Genomic DNA, 14,383 nt, shown 5'->3' with positions numbered 1-14,383 from the left:
CCTACTGTGTCAGTCACCACTGCTTATTTCAACAGCTCCCGTGTGGCAGGTGATGTCTCCTTCTCCCTAGGGCTGGCCTTACTTACAGATGGGGAAACTGAGGCTCAGCAAAGTTAATGACTTGCCCAAGGTTCCCCAGCTGCAGCAGGGTAACATGGGAACTCAGGCCTGTGTCATCCTATCGTCCCTCACGCGTGATGCAGGAGGGTGAGCAAGACACGCATGGCTCCCTGTCGCCTTGCGCACCTGCAGATGGCTGAGCAGGCAGCCACAGCATCGGTGTTTCTGGGACACTTCCGTGTGCCTCCTCCCCTTCATCCCGGGCCTGTGGTGCTCGCTCCTGTCACTGTACCCATGTCACAGAGAAGGCAACAGAGGCTCCAGGAGGTTCCCGGGCCCGATGTCAGTTACATAACCCAGTGGCAGCAATGGGACCAGACGGTTCCCGTCTAATGTCGGTGGACAAGGCCAACGTCCGGGTTCGACAGTGACCCCTAGATACCTGGGTCCCTGGAGGCTCTGAAGCCAGGAGTGACTGTCCCACATTGCTTGGCAGTCCCCCAGCAAGCAGGTGCTGAGGGGAGGATCCACATGGGGAGGGGAAGCCCATTGCCCCCGGGGAGCCTCTCCTCTGGCCTAGGGGTCCACCTGGAATTCAGGGCAGTGTGTCCCGGGCATGCTGGGGACGGGTGGAACAGAAGCTGTGGTCCCTTCTGTCATCATGCGCTGCCCAGGGGACTCCAAGACCCCCAGGGCTGGTCACCTGCTGGGTGGTGGAGCGGAGGTGTGGGCAAGGCTGAGACCGAAGCCTGGGAGACACACACGTCTCAGGCCGGGCTCCCTGCCCCTCCTCCATCTCCGTCCTGCACCCTTGGGCTGATGAAGCAGTCTCCGCAGGTACTCCCCCTCTGTACCTTGGAGTTACAAAATCCCTGGGGACACTTCGTGGTCTGTATCGGGTGCCCAGAGTCCAGGTTGGGGCGCGGCTCAGCTCAGCTGCCCACCAGTTGGGTGCCCTGGACAAGCCACACTTTTCTTCTTCTGACCTCAGTTTCTTCATCTGTGAGTGAGGAGACACAAAGACTTGTCTGTACCTTCCACCTCCCCTCTTGTGAGGACAGATACTACTGTCCTGCACACACTGTCACAGCTGGTATTTGGGGCCAGGCTCTCCGGCCAAGCTCTGTCTAAGTGCTTAGCCACTGGGCATTTGTTGGCACCACCCCTGGGGTTTGCTTCCTGTGCATTTGATCCTCTGCAGCATGAGTGGGCGCCCAGGGCGGCGTGGAGCGCCTTCTCCTGACCCCTCCTGGAGTCCGTGTTCCTGCTGGATGGTGCCCCCCGAGCATGCGGCGGGACAGGCTTGAGCTTCCAGTGTGTGCCGAGGAGACAGGATGGGGCCACCCAGCCACCCTCCCATCTCCTGCTCAGCTAAGTCGCACCTCCTTGCTTGTCACTGAGCCCAGCTAGGGCCTGGGGTGGCTGCAGGACTTTCCTGGTGCCCTTTCCCTGGGACCCCTCCCATCAAGTACTCGTTCTTTTCCAGCCTCACCAGGGCTCAAGACCTGATCGCTGTCCCCTGCATCTTTCATTCAGATGCACGTCCTTTGCAGAGCCGGGCAGTGTGAGGAGGCCCCCAGTCCACTCCGACCCACAATGCTCTCTTCCATCTTCACATGGCCATGACAGGGTCCTGTGTTTCCTGTGAGCCCAGCCGAGCTGTCTTCTTGATTTCATGTAACAAAGCATTCCTGGGTTCTGGCACCAGAGCGGGGTTCACCCTGTGCATGCACCACGGTGTCCACAGTGGTCTGGCCCCACCCTGCCGGGCACATGCTATGGACAGCAGCTCTCTGATGTGGACTGAGGAAAGGATACCTGCAGGGCTGTGGCTGGGGAGGAGCTCAAATCGTGGGCTGTGCAAGTCCCAGAGGTGGAGGGGCCATTGAAGTGGGAGGCCCCACGCTCCTGGGTGCCCAGTGTGGGGCCGTTTGTCCAGCCAGCCGCCAGCCATGTCCTCTCTCTTACCCTGTCAGGGGCTCCCGTCAGGTGGACACTGGCTTTAGCCACGTTCCACACCTGAGGAGACAAGGCCTCCCAAGTCACAGGAAGGGGTGGAGCTGGCATGCAGACCTCAGTGTCCTGGACTCCAGAGTCCCTGTGTTAGTTAGCAGGGATGCTGGGGCAGGGCAGGGCGCGCTGCTGTGGAACCCCGGAGAAAAGCCGGCCCTGGCATAGGGAAGCTGTCTGCTTCAGAAGGCAGCAACGGTGGGGGCTTGTGTCTCGGCAGCCTGGTGAGGCGGGTGGAGAGAGAATGTACCGGCCCCAGGATGCCAAGCAGTAGCCACCTCTCTCTCTCCTCCTCCTCCTCCTCACTCCATCTTCAGCAGCCCTTAAAGTCTCTCCACCCCAGTATCTGGAAATATTTTCTCCATGCCCTGCCTGCCTGTCTGGCTGTGCCCCAGGCACCTGCTCCTGGCTCAGGCCTCTTGCCAGGCCTCCCGAGACACCACGCAGGGCTGCCCAGCAGTGCCTGGGTCCCCAGGGCCGGGGTCGGTCTGAACCCTGTGGCACAGGTGCTGCTCTCCAACCATTTCTATGGGGTGGGGGACATTGGCCCTAGGAGGCCGGGGGCGCACTGTGCTGGCCTCCACCCAGGACTCTGTCTCGGGCAGCCCAGACGCTCAGTCTAGCGAGGGGGTCACCAAGGAGGGCAGAGGCATCTGAACAGCAGGGGACGCACAGTGAGGACAGTGGCCACGTCAGGCACAGGGACGAACCCTTCCTGTTCTCTGCCACCCCACGAGAGAGACTGGGTACAGGACAGGTGGGCGGGGTGTGTACAGTGGGCGCTCAGCCGGTGTCTCAGTCTCTGGGGAGCCCTCCTGGGCCAGGCCTGCCTCCCCCAGGCGCCTGCGGCCCGGCCCACAAGACCCCCACAGAGCCTCTCCGCTCTTCTGTCCCCCCAGGGAGCCGGGAGGCGGCCTTCACCTACGCCATCATCGCTGCAGGCGTAGCCCACGCCATCACCGCCGCCTGCACCCAGGGCAACCTGAGCGACTGCGGCTGCGACAAGGAGAAGCAAGGCCAGTACCACCGGGACGAGGGCTGGAAGTGGGGTGGCTGCTCTGCCGACATCCGCTACGGCATCGGCTTCGCCAAGGTGTTTGTGGATGCTCGCGAGATCAAGCAGAATGCTCGGACTCTCATGAACTTACACAATAACGAGGCGGGCCGCAAGGTAGGCAGCCAGGCGGGGCCGGGCTCACACAGGGCCACAGCCCGCTGTGTCCTCGCTTCCTGCACCCGGTCGGGGGGCTCCTTCTGCTGGACCCTGACATCCATCTCGGCCGGCCGGGTTTGTCTCGCATGAGGTTCTGACCAGAGAGGCGGAATTTCTGTTAACACAAGGCAGGAAGAAGGGTAGATGTGAGCGCTTGTCTTGGGGTCCGGGGTCGGCAGTCCAAAGCTCTACAGCGGAGGGCAGAGTCAGGCAGAGACATCCCAGGGCTTGGCTGCCACAGCGGCTAACCAGTCCTTGGTCTCCTTAAGCAAGATCTAACGCTCAAAATGAAGGTGAGCATTCCCTCTTTACTGTGCCTTCACATCCTCCTGGACTTGAGAGTCAGGAATGTTTTTGAATGTTCCCAGAGGAGGTGGCTGGGACGGATGGGGAATGCCACCCCCTCCCGTGAGAGCGGCTGTCCAAGGGCAGGAGGAGCAGAGGGGCCTGCAGACCCGGAGAATATGGCAGGAGGTGTCACAGGGAGCAGGGCCTGTGGATGTGAGGACTGGCCATAGTCACTGAGAAGTGGATGGAGTTCCCAATAAGGGACTGAGCTGCCCATCCCAGGAAGCATTCAAGCGTCTGCAGTTGACCAGGCCTCTCGGGGGGGCCGTCAGCACTCTGGGTGTAGACCTGAGGCTGGCTGTGGTGCTGGCCAGGTTTGTGAAGGGTGGAGTTCTCAGAGCTGACCCGGGCTCTCTGAGAAGCGCTGTGAGCCAGCGTGAAGAGGAAGGAGGGCCTGGCGCTGGCCTTGGGTGGGGGACAGGGCACTGCAGTGTCAGGCCCAGCGGGGCCACTGCGAGGAGCCACAAACAGGCAGCGGCAAGTGCGGAGCCAGGCTGAACCAGGAGCGCGGGCCCAGTCCCCAGCCCCACATCGGGGCTCCAACCCTCTGTCGCCGCGTGGCGCTCTGGGCCCTGAGTGGCCAGAGGCTCAGGTTTTGGTCTCCGATTTTTACGCGCAGTCACCTTGTTTTGAAAACTGGTTGTCATCAATCACTTAAAAGACAAGAAAAGCCAAAACCAAAGATCCCCTCAGGCCTCAGACACACGCAGCACTGGCCGAGCAGGGGCTGGCAGCTTCTGCCTGGGCTTGGTGACGGGTGGCAGGTTGGCAGGGTCTTGTCCTGGCGGAGTCAGGCTTCTCTAGCTGCAGGAGTTTCAGCTCACGGAGTCCTCACAGAGTCTCCAGGAGGCAGAAGGCACCAACCTCCTTTACAGGTGAGGAGATCAGCACACAGAGCAGTCAAGGGCCCTGTGGCGGGTCCTATAGCTAATAACTAGCATGTCCTGCTGTGGCACACATGCCCGACCTCAACGTATGTGTACATGGCCACAGCGTGGCTTCGTGGCCAGGCCACTGGGTGCAGGTCCAGCTCTGCCATGCCTTCGAACACCAAGGGGCCTGGCCTGGCATCCTCAGAGCTCGCCCCAGGCACACAGGTGCTGGCAGGAGGGGTCTCTCTGGCCCTGGCAGTGATGGGGAGCTGCACACCTCCATGGGAGAAGGCCCAGTCCCTCCTCTGGCCCCGAGGCCACACCCCGTGTGTTAGAGCCTCCCTCCTGGCAGCCCTGCTGAGTCACATGGGTGCCACTCACCTTGCCTGCCCCATGATGGCCCTGGGTAATCACCTGAGGCCCTGCCTGTCTGGGCCCGTGGCTGGAGCCTGCCAGGGGCGAGACCTCACAGCAGGCAGGTTCCCGAGACTCCTTCCCCACCTCAGGGCCGGAGCCCACAGGTCACAGGTCACAGGTCACAGACAGAGGCAGGAAAGGGGCCCTCCTGCCCCACAGTCCTCATCTGGGGCTGCCTGCCTGGGCCACAGTGAGGACCCCAGGGGGAGGAACCAGGGTCTGCTGGCTCTCCCGGGCATGTGGCTTTTTCTTCTTTTTTTCTCTTATTCATGCTTGCGGTATGTAGTGATTACATTCACAGTGGGAGTGGCGCGTGGATGTCACACATCTGAACACCTTTCCACCCCTTTCTCTTCCCTCTGCCCCCTTCCTCCATTTCTTGACCCCCTTCCTATTTGAAAAAGATCTTCCTATCTTTTATTTTGCTTTTAATTTTTACTTGGGGTTTCTCATATGAGAGAAACCATGCAGTATTTAAGTGTGCATCTCTGATTTGTTTTACTTAACATTATGTCTTAAGGTGCATCCCTTTTCCTACAGGTGATGCAAGCTTGTTTTTCCTTATGGCAGAGCAGTACTTCATTGTGTGAAAATACCACATTTTCTTATCCACCCAGCTGTCGAAGAAAGATAAGATAGGCTGTTTCCTATTTGCTATTGTGGATTGCGCTGCTATAAACATGGTTATTCGCGATTGTGAATTGTTACTATCAACACGGATGGCATGGATCACGGTACTGTGATGTTTTTAACTCTTTCAGAAAGATTCCTAGAAGGGGAATCGCTGGGTCAAATGGAATGTCTAGTTTTGGTTTTCTGAGGACTCTCCACACCCTGATCTCCATAGTGATTGTCCTAGTTTACACTCCCACCACCAGTGCAGAAGGTTCCTTTATCCCTGCAGCCTCTCCAGAATTTATTATTGGTTGATTTCTTGATGATGGCCATTCTTTCTGGAGTGAAATGGAATTTCAGTGCTGTCTTAATTTGCATTTCTCTAGTGCAGGCATGAGGCTTGTGGTTGCGGTTCAGTCACTGGTGGGCAAAGCTGACATGGGAGCCATTGGTCGCTCCCGGAGGAGGTGGCCCCAAAATGAATGGGGTTTGGTTAAGCAGGGAAGAGAGCAGGCACCGGACCTGGGGGGGGTGTGGGGCAGTGAACAGTGTTTCCAAGGTGGAGTGTGGGGTGAGTACAAGCCCCACCCTGGCTGGCCTGGGGGCCTTACAGGGGTGACCGTGGCCCGGGTGGTCTGCAGGGTCAGTCCCCTGCTCAGCGAAAGAGGCAGCCTGAGGATCTGCCCCAAGTCCCCCGGTGAGCAGCTTCTCCTTGTGGCCCATGTCAGACATTTCTCCATTCAGAGAAACGTCCCCACCTCTCCCTTCCATTCAGCTGCATCTGGGATGTTCCCTGTCTCGGGCAGAAGGCTCACAAAGGACAGAGGTGCCAGGTGTTCCTGTCGCAGCTGCTCCCCAGCCCTGGCACACAGCAGGCACTGTAAATATGGACCGGGTGGGTAGCTGAGTCCCTTGCAGTTGCTGGGAGCTACGGATGGTTCTTGTGCAAGAGAGGGGCAGAAGTCATAGAAACAGACCCTTGGCAGGAACCCCGTGAAAACTGGGCCAGCAGCAGGGTGTGGGGGAGTGCAGGGAAGCCCAAGGGGAGGGATAGCCAGGGCAGAGTGTGGCCCAGACCTGGCCCTCGGGCACCCAGGGCACTGGCCACACAGCTGAGCAGAGAGACAGGGTGGTGACCTCCCAGCGGACCCCAGGCAGGAAGGCGCAGAATCAGCAGCAGCTGCAGCGGGTTCCGTCCCTTCGTCCACCGGGACAGTGACCCTGGCCTTGTTCTAGGTCACAGGTATAGGCCAGTTGGCTCCCGGGATGCAGACAGCGCTGCTGGGTAGCAGGATCAGGACCCCGGGGACGCCCCAGACACACAGCAGTATTGCTGGGGAGCTGGCAGGGAAAGGGCACAGCATGTTTGTGGACGAGAGGCAGCCAGGGCTCTGGGTGAACCCACCGCATGCATGGCCCAGGAGGGACACGAGACACCACTGGTGTCTTCTGGGGTCCCAGCGGGGCAGCGCCAGGCCTGCAGCTGTGGGTGGGACATGGGGCTGGCAAGGTCACCCCACTCCAAGGTCATGTGGCCCACAGTGAGTCACACAATGGTCAGGGCAGGAGGCGGCAGTGGGTGCAGCCATCCAGGGACAGGGTAATTCCGGGACTGTCGCCTCCACTGTTGGCCGGAACTCACAGACTGGGCAGCCCAGGGTTGTAGACTATGAGGCTCACATCCTGGCAGGTGAGTTCTCGATTCCAGAATCCTTGGCTGGGAGGGAGAGAGGACTCAGAAGTTATGTGTTGAAATCTATGGGTGGCTGGGTCTTTTCAGCTCTTTATTATTTCTTTTCGAAGGACCCATGGGTCATGGTCTGAGGCCACTCTGTCTACTAAAAGTCAGACAAGAGTGGCAAAAACCATGACTGAGGACTGATTAACCAAGGAGAAACATGATACAGAAGATACAGAAAAGAGGTGAGAGGAGGAATGGTTTTGCTTAGGAGAATTCTGAAGGCTGCTGAAAGCAAGAAGGGAACTTTAGGTGGGGCTTTGAGGGATAAGTAGGAGTCCTCAAGATGGACAATGGGTGCTGGAAGAAAGAGGGCTGTTTGTTCAGGAGCAGACCCGTCGCTCAGTGGTACAGCACATGTGTGTGAGGCTCCAGGCTCCCTGCGGCTGTGTCACTGGAGTGGGGCCAGGGCAGAGAAACTCGGAAGGAGGTCCAAGGGTGCTGTTGGTGCCTGAGAAGGAGATTTCTCGGCCACAGCTGGGGATGCGCTGGGCAGCTGCTGCTGGGACCTCAGCTCTGGAGCGAGCTCCCAGCTGGGGCTACTTGCTGGCAACCAGCAGCAGGAGGTGGCACCCCGGCCTCTGTAAAACTGGCACCATTTGGGGAAATAAGTGGGCACTGGCAGCCACAGGAAGGAAAGAAGGCCAGGCAGGTGTAGGGGAACCAGGAACCTTGTGCTCCCCAAGGTGCCAGCACAGTCATCCTGTGCAGGAGGTGGGGACAGGGACCCCAGTGTGCACGCTGAGCCCCTACCCTGTGCCTGGCTGAGGCTGTCTTGCTGGCTACACCCCAGGGAGCTCTGGGGCCCCTGGAGGGGGGAGCGTGGGGATGGGGACCCAGCTGGGCTGGCCTGGCCCCCGCTGGAATGTGGCTGCTCCTGCGGTGAGCTCAGGGCCCTGGAATTCCACCTGAGGAGTGCTGCACTGCCACCTCCCAGCCTCCTCTTGCGAGGAGGGTGCAGGTCTTGTCCCTTCCTGCCCTGCCCGGCTGGTCTGGGTGCTCCCGGGAGCTGGATTCCCACTCCTGCCCTGGCCCGGCAGGCCTGTGAGTCAGGGGCGGCCCGGCCCCAGATAAGACTTGCTTAGCTATGCTCCTCTCTGCTGTCCTGAGGGCCACTTGCATATTTGGCCGGAGAAAGTGGTTGGCAGTGGCATGTCGAGGGCCTGGGGAGCCCCGCCCCGTCTCCCCTGGGACCTGCTGACCAGGCAGGCCAGGAGGAGGTGTCCCCAGGCTGTGCCTCCAGCCCTGCCCCACAGCCCTTGGGATTTTGTCTTAAAATTGAAAGGTCAGCAGCCAGCTCTTGCAGACTTGGATCAGGGCAAATCTTATCACTCAGGACCTCAGCTTCTACCACCTTGAAGATTTCTTCCTTTTGGTCTCAGTGGGATCTTCCACATGAGGACTCAGAGCTTTTTGGAATTTCAGATGCCGGCCTCATCTTCAGCTACCCTCTCCTGCTCACTAGCCCCTAGCTGCACATTCATGGCATCAACCAAGCTTGTTCCTACCCCCGGACCTTTGCAAGTGCTGTTTTGTCTGTCTGAAATGCTCTTCCTTCAATCTTTGTATCAGTAGCTGCTCTATTCCTCAGGTTGCCTTGGCAGGGAGTCCCTTCTTGACTTCTGTTTCCAGCCTCCACCTTGTGTCTCTACACTACCCTGCTTTTCTTTATTTTTCCATGTAACACCATCCAATAGAATTGTCTTCTCTTTTTTTTCAGTGATATTCCCATTTATTTCACTTTCAGTAATGTTTTTCCCTTACATGATTGAACACATATTTTGCTTTAAAATTAACAGTCACAGTTGAAGAAACAGTGGCTTATTTTTCTAATTAAGTTACCAAGCTACTGAATCTTAAGGCCTCAACCTTAACGTTGCACCTTATTATTTTCACTGAACAATAAGATCCTCTATTTTAATTATTCCTGATGAGCAGCAATTTTGTTTTTCCAGTGGTTTCCATTCGCCAAAGAGTCATGACAGATGGTTCAACATGGCGCCCACCACTTCCCGGGATTCCACCTGATGAGTCCTCTTTCCCAGTGCAACTGCCATGGCAGCCTCCACCCAGAGCTCAGCCATTGGGACTTCTCTATCGGGGCTGGCCAAGAAGTCCTGCTTTGGCTGCCAGGGCCTCGTTCTGCTGAATATGGGATTTCTGAAATCTCATGGCTATTCTTTGTGTCATCTTTAAATACTTCTGTAAGCAATGTTCTGAACAGGTGATCTCTTCAGGCTTTACTTCTCTTGTTGTGAAGTCTTTAACACAGTCCAAAAGCCAGGTTTCTGTAAGTTTATTGTAGGTTCCCAGGAATTCCCTAAACTATTTTATCTGATCAGATTCTGATATCTGTGCAGCCATATTCTTTTGGCCTACTTATGAGTCACCTTTTCTGACGCATGAGTTTCCTGAGTTCCTGAAAAGTAGTTGTCCACCTTCTGCTCAGGGTTCCAGTGAGGCCTGATTTCTACTCAGTCATTGGCTTTCATCCATATGAGGCTGGGGGTACTGGGACGACTGTTGGCCTGTCCGGGTTAAAGCAGATGCCTTGACCAGAGAATGGCAGAGAACACCTAGAATTGTCTTCTTAACATAACTCTTTATTGTCTGTTACCCCGTATACAAGGCCGGCTCCGTGAGGGCAAGCGTGGTGTAAGTTCACAGTTGTATCCTTGTGCTTTGAGTAGCAGCTTTTTTTGGTACTGGGGATCGAACTCGGGTCCTTGTGCTTGCGAGGCAGGGGGCAGAACCACTGAGCTAAATCCCTGGCCCCTAATTTTTTTCTTTTTTTAAATTTTATTTCACATATTTATTTATATATTTATTTGTTTGTTTGTTTGTTTGTTTATTGTGGTGCTGGGGATTGAACCCAGGGTCTTCACACTAAGCAACATTCCCAGCTTTTTTTCTTATTTTTTTATTTTGAGACAGAGTCTTGCTAAGTTGCCCAGGCTGGGCTCAAACTTTGATCCTCCTGCCTCAGCCTCCCAAGTGCTGGGATGAGAGGCATCCACCACCACACTCAGCCAAGTTTTATTTATTTTTAATTGTAGTAAAATATACCTAACATAAAACTGACCACTTTGGCCACGTTTTTTAAGCATACAGTTCATCGGCGTTAGGTAGATTCTTACTGTTCCACCATCATCACCGTCCTGTCTAGAACATTTCCATCTCCCGAGACTGGAACTCTGTCCCCACCCAGCACTCACTCCATCCCCTCCCGAGGGCCCTGGCACCCACCACTCTATCTCTGACAGCCTGGAATCAGGTGGTACCTGCTGTGTGGTGTCTGCCTGAGTTGGCGTGATGTCCTCCAGTCTCTGATCCCTTCTGGATGAATTCGTGAAGAAGATGTGAGTCTTGGTCAAGGTCCATCATATGGCCTGTTTGTGTGTTAAGTCAGGCCGCCTTGCCCACCTCTGCTACTGAGAGAAGAGAGCAGGCCTGGCCCGGGCTGGGAGCTGCAGGACAGCCCTTCCTGGCACCCCCTGAATCTAGGGGAGGCTGAAACCAAAGACCACCCCCCAAGAAAGGAGACACAGGATTCCCACTGGGTGGCTCCAGCCCAGAGCCCCTTCTATTGGCCAAGGCAAGGAACTGAGTGGGGTGAAGGCTGAGGTGGGGGCTGGGGGTGCCTCGGAGCCACAGAGGTAGTAGCAGACAGGGCTGGAGAAGGAGGAGCAGGGTAGGAGCAGTGGGAGACACCGAAGGTCTCTGCTCCCTGGGCACAGGTCCCCAGCACCCTGCTAACCCCAGCCCCCTGGATATGGTACAGACGTGGGCAGCCAGGGCAGGCCCAGGGGACAGGAATGGACACCCTGGCCCCAGAGGCACCTGGATGGCTCAGCCAGGACGAGGGAAGCATTAGGGTGATGTCACTGTGAACTAGTCCCTAAGGAGAGGGGACATGACAGGCAGGACCAGGACCAGGACCAGGACCCACGGCATGGCACGGCATGGCCAGGGTAGGCCGCAGCTCAAGTGACAAAGTGCTTGCTACCAGAAGTGGCATGAGTCCCTGTCAGAGGAGGTACACGGTGGAGGGAGGGGCCCTGCCTCAGGGAACAGGTGGGTGAGATTCAACCCAGGTTCGAACTTCATCCCCACAGCTACACTGACCTCTGTCACACTCTGTTCTCTCCATTTTACAAGTGGGAAAACAGAGGCACAGCAAGGTTAAGAGAGTTGCCCAAGGCCACACAGAGGGCAGGTACTGCTCTGGGGTCTGAACCCAAGCAAATCGGATCTGGACTCAGTTCTTAACTGCTCAATACTACTATTTCCATTCTCTCCTGATCCTGCAGAGGATTCCAAGATATTACGCTGAGATTCTAAAATGCTCTGCTTTGTGGAACTCGGAGACATGGTCATGGGACCCAGAGCTCCCCACCTTCTGGTCACTGGGGGACCATGGGTCCCTAGGCACTGTGTGTCCTCTCCGGCTCTGGTCACTGGCCCTGGGACAGTGCTTGGGCCACCATCTTCTGCTAGGGAGAGGACACTTTGGGGCCAGGTGGAAAGGTGGCTGCATTTAGGGGGTCTTCATGTCGCCTTCCCAGCAGGCAGGCGACTGGGCTGTCGTGTGCCCAGGTGGGGTGCAGTAGGGTGACGCAGACCTAAGCCCAAAACGCCCAAGGTGCTACAGAGGACCCCCCCTCCCATCCACATGTGTAGAAGTCAGCTTTTGGGGGCGTTTGGCTTTTCTGTCTTGCTTTGTTGTGTCTTTGGCTGTTTGTTTTTTAAGACCAAATCTGGCTAAATTGCCCAGGCTGGGGTTGAACGTGGCCGCACTCCGCCTCCGCCTCCTGAGTAGCCGGAGCACAGGTGTGCCGGGCTGCTGGAGTACACACGAGTGCTTCACTAGGGGGCCCGAGAAGGACGCAGCAGCAGTGGCTGCTGGTCCTGTCTCCTCTCCTTCAGCGCCGGGCTCCTGCGCAGTGGAACCGGGGGTGGGGGCACGCTGTGGGGCCCAGAGCCTCCCAAGGGAGGCGAAGTCGGGGGCTCGGTTACACCGTGGTGAGACCGAGTCAAAAGCCCCCCACCGGGGACAATCGCCTCCTTTGTGCTCGGGAAGGGGACCGGAGCCCTGGGTGTTATCAAATCTGCCAGGGAGAGGCGACCAAAGTGATGGCGGGGGGCAGGCGGGGGACCTGGGAGTCGCAGGACCTGGCACGGCAGCAGGTGCGTCCCCGGGCCTGGCGCTTGGTGTCCACTGAGGACTCCGGGTGACTGTGTCCCCCAGAAGGACACCTGTCTGATGGCAAGGGGGACTCTCAAAATGGGGGTGCGCACAGGCCTCCTGCCGTCCTCGGGTGCCCCACGTCGTGTGCCCACGTCCTGGGGAGCTTTGGCTGCACTGCTCAGATGGCCACGGGGCCTGGGCAGAGCCCCCCTCCCCGTCTCTGCCAGCTGGGGCACCCTGGGGCATCGGGGCAAGGGGCCGGCCCCGCCAGCTGGCTGCCTGTGTGGCCCTGAGTCCCCTCCTGGGGCCACGTGCTCCTCATCAGGGACCTCAAGGGGAGGGCCCATGGTTATTTCGATTCTGCAGAGGAGGGCACCTGAGGCCAGAGCAGCTGGGCAGCACACTTGTGGGAAGCGCAGGAGCCAGGATTCCCTGCCGGGCCACCCCACCTGTGCCCCAAGACACGCACCCCAGGCAGCCTCTGCTGGCCCCCCGAATGCGGGGAGTGCAGGGTATGCTTAGACCCGGAAGGATGCCAGTGTTTTGAATAATAATGACTCTAACAACTACACTTCGCACTTTGTAACCTGCACGGCCTTTTTCCTCTTTCTTAACACCTGTGCTGGCCGAGCCCCCCAGCTGTGCTCCAGGTGAGGCGTCCTTGTGCCCACTTTGGCAGCCAGGCAGCTCGGAGCTGCTGGCCACACCCTGCTCTGACTCCAGGATCCTCATCAGGCTTCTGCAGTGCCGGGCGGTGAGGGTGACGTGGGTGTGCAAAGACGCCCTGAGTGTGCAGCTGGCTGCTGTGTGACCGTGGGCAGTCACCCCGCTCCCTTTGACCCTGCCTGTCGTCCCTACATGCACATTACTCTCCCGTTACTTTGCATGTCCTGGCCACACAGTGTTCAGGAAGGACTCGGGGCCAGGGAGCTGTCACTTCTCGGAACAGGGAGGTCGGGGAGCCGTTTCCACCCTTAGCTGGCGTCTCTGTCGGGGTCAGCCAGGCAGCCATGCTGAGCCACCAACCCCTCAAAGCACCACACTCGCCCTGCACAGCCCCATGACGCACACACCCAAGTGGAGCCCTGGTCCAGCACACAGCCATGTCCCCCCTGCACCTCTGGCCCATGCTCAGCCTCCTGTACCCACCGGCCAGAGTCCCCTGGCAGCAGCCTCCTGGCCCACGGAAGCTGCCAGCTGAGCTAATCCCGTCTTCCTCCCAAGTGCCGGGTCAGGGGGTTGCAGCCCCTGCTTCCGATTGTGTAGGACACAGCCTCTCCCTTAGCTCACACTGTGCTGTCTTCTGCACCCCACAATCTTCCCATCCGGCCGCCACCACCTGTTCAGAATCTGCCCCAGGATCAGGGCCCTGGGTTTGAGCCCCAGCACCACAAACACCAGAAAACCAGAAACACGGATTCTGCCCCTGATGACAGCCCACACTCAGGCCAGCGGCCCCAGCCACCAGCCTCCCGCGGTCCCTTCCTGTGTAAGTTAAGCTCCTTCCTCCTCTCCCATGACCTCACAGCAGCTCCCATCCCTCCCAGAGTAGATGCTGGGTCCTCTTGGCCTTCTGACTTCCCTACTTTCCACACCCCATTGCTCACTGTGTTCCACCAACACTGGTCTCCCCACTGTTCCTCAGAAATTCTGCCCCAGGCCCTTTGCACTGACCGTTCCCTCTGCCTGGAGTGCTACCCACCCTACATCCGCTCCTTACTCCCTCAGATGTTCGCTCAAATGTCATATCTCTGGGAGCCTTTCCTAACACCCCTACTTGAGTTGCCCCCATCTGCCTCATCACTTCCGGTTCCCTCTCCTGCTGTTTTTCTGATAGCTCCGGTGACCACCTGACATAATGTTGGTAGTGTGCTGAGGAGTCCCGGTGTGGCTGGGGCACTTGCTGTGGAAGCCTCTTCCGG

The 14,383-nt window shown here is 57.9% G+C and overlaps 1 protein-coding gene and 1 pseudogene across 2 annotated transcripts in view; one reads left to right on the top strand and one right to left on the bottom strand.

Moving 5' to 3' along the window:
- The window catches only part of Wnt7a (Wnt family member 7A), a 42,051-nt gene that overhangs the window by 13,047 nt on the left and 14,621 nt on the right, over nt 1-14,383 (top strand). For both annotated transcript variants that reach the window (XM_021240481.2, XM_004859987.3), the window contains exon 3: nt 2,970-3,241. In XM_021240481.2, coding sequence (XP_021096140.1) covers nt 2,970-3,241 — 272 coding nt within the window. The remainder of the gene's footprint in view (nt 1-2,969; nt 3,242-14,383) is intronic.
- Nucleotides 8,989-9,770, bottom strand: LOC147829061 (mitochondrial import inner membrane translocase subunit Tim9 pseudogene; annotated as a pseudogene).

This window comes from Heterocephalus glaber, unplaced genomic scaffold (assembly GCF_053883595.1).
Source record: "Heterocephalus glaber isolate CG9 unplaced genomic scaffold, H.glaber_assembly_v1.0 deba00000768, whole genome shotgun sequence".
Taxonomy (NCBI): Eukaryota; Metazoa; Chordata; class Mammalia; order Rodentia; family Bathyergidae; genus Heterocephalus; species Heterocephalus glaber.
The sequence above is the reverse complement of the archived record's forward strand: the minus strand, read 5'-3'. Positions and strand labels throughout refer to the sequence as shown.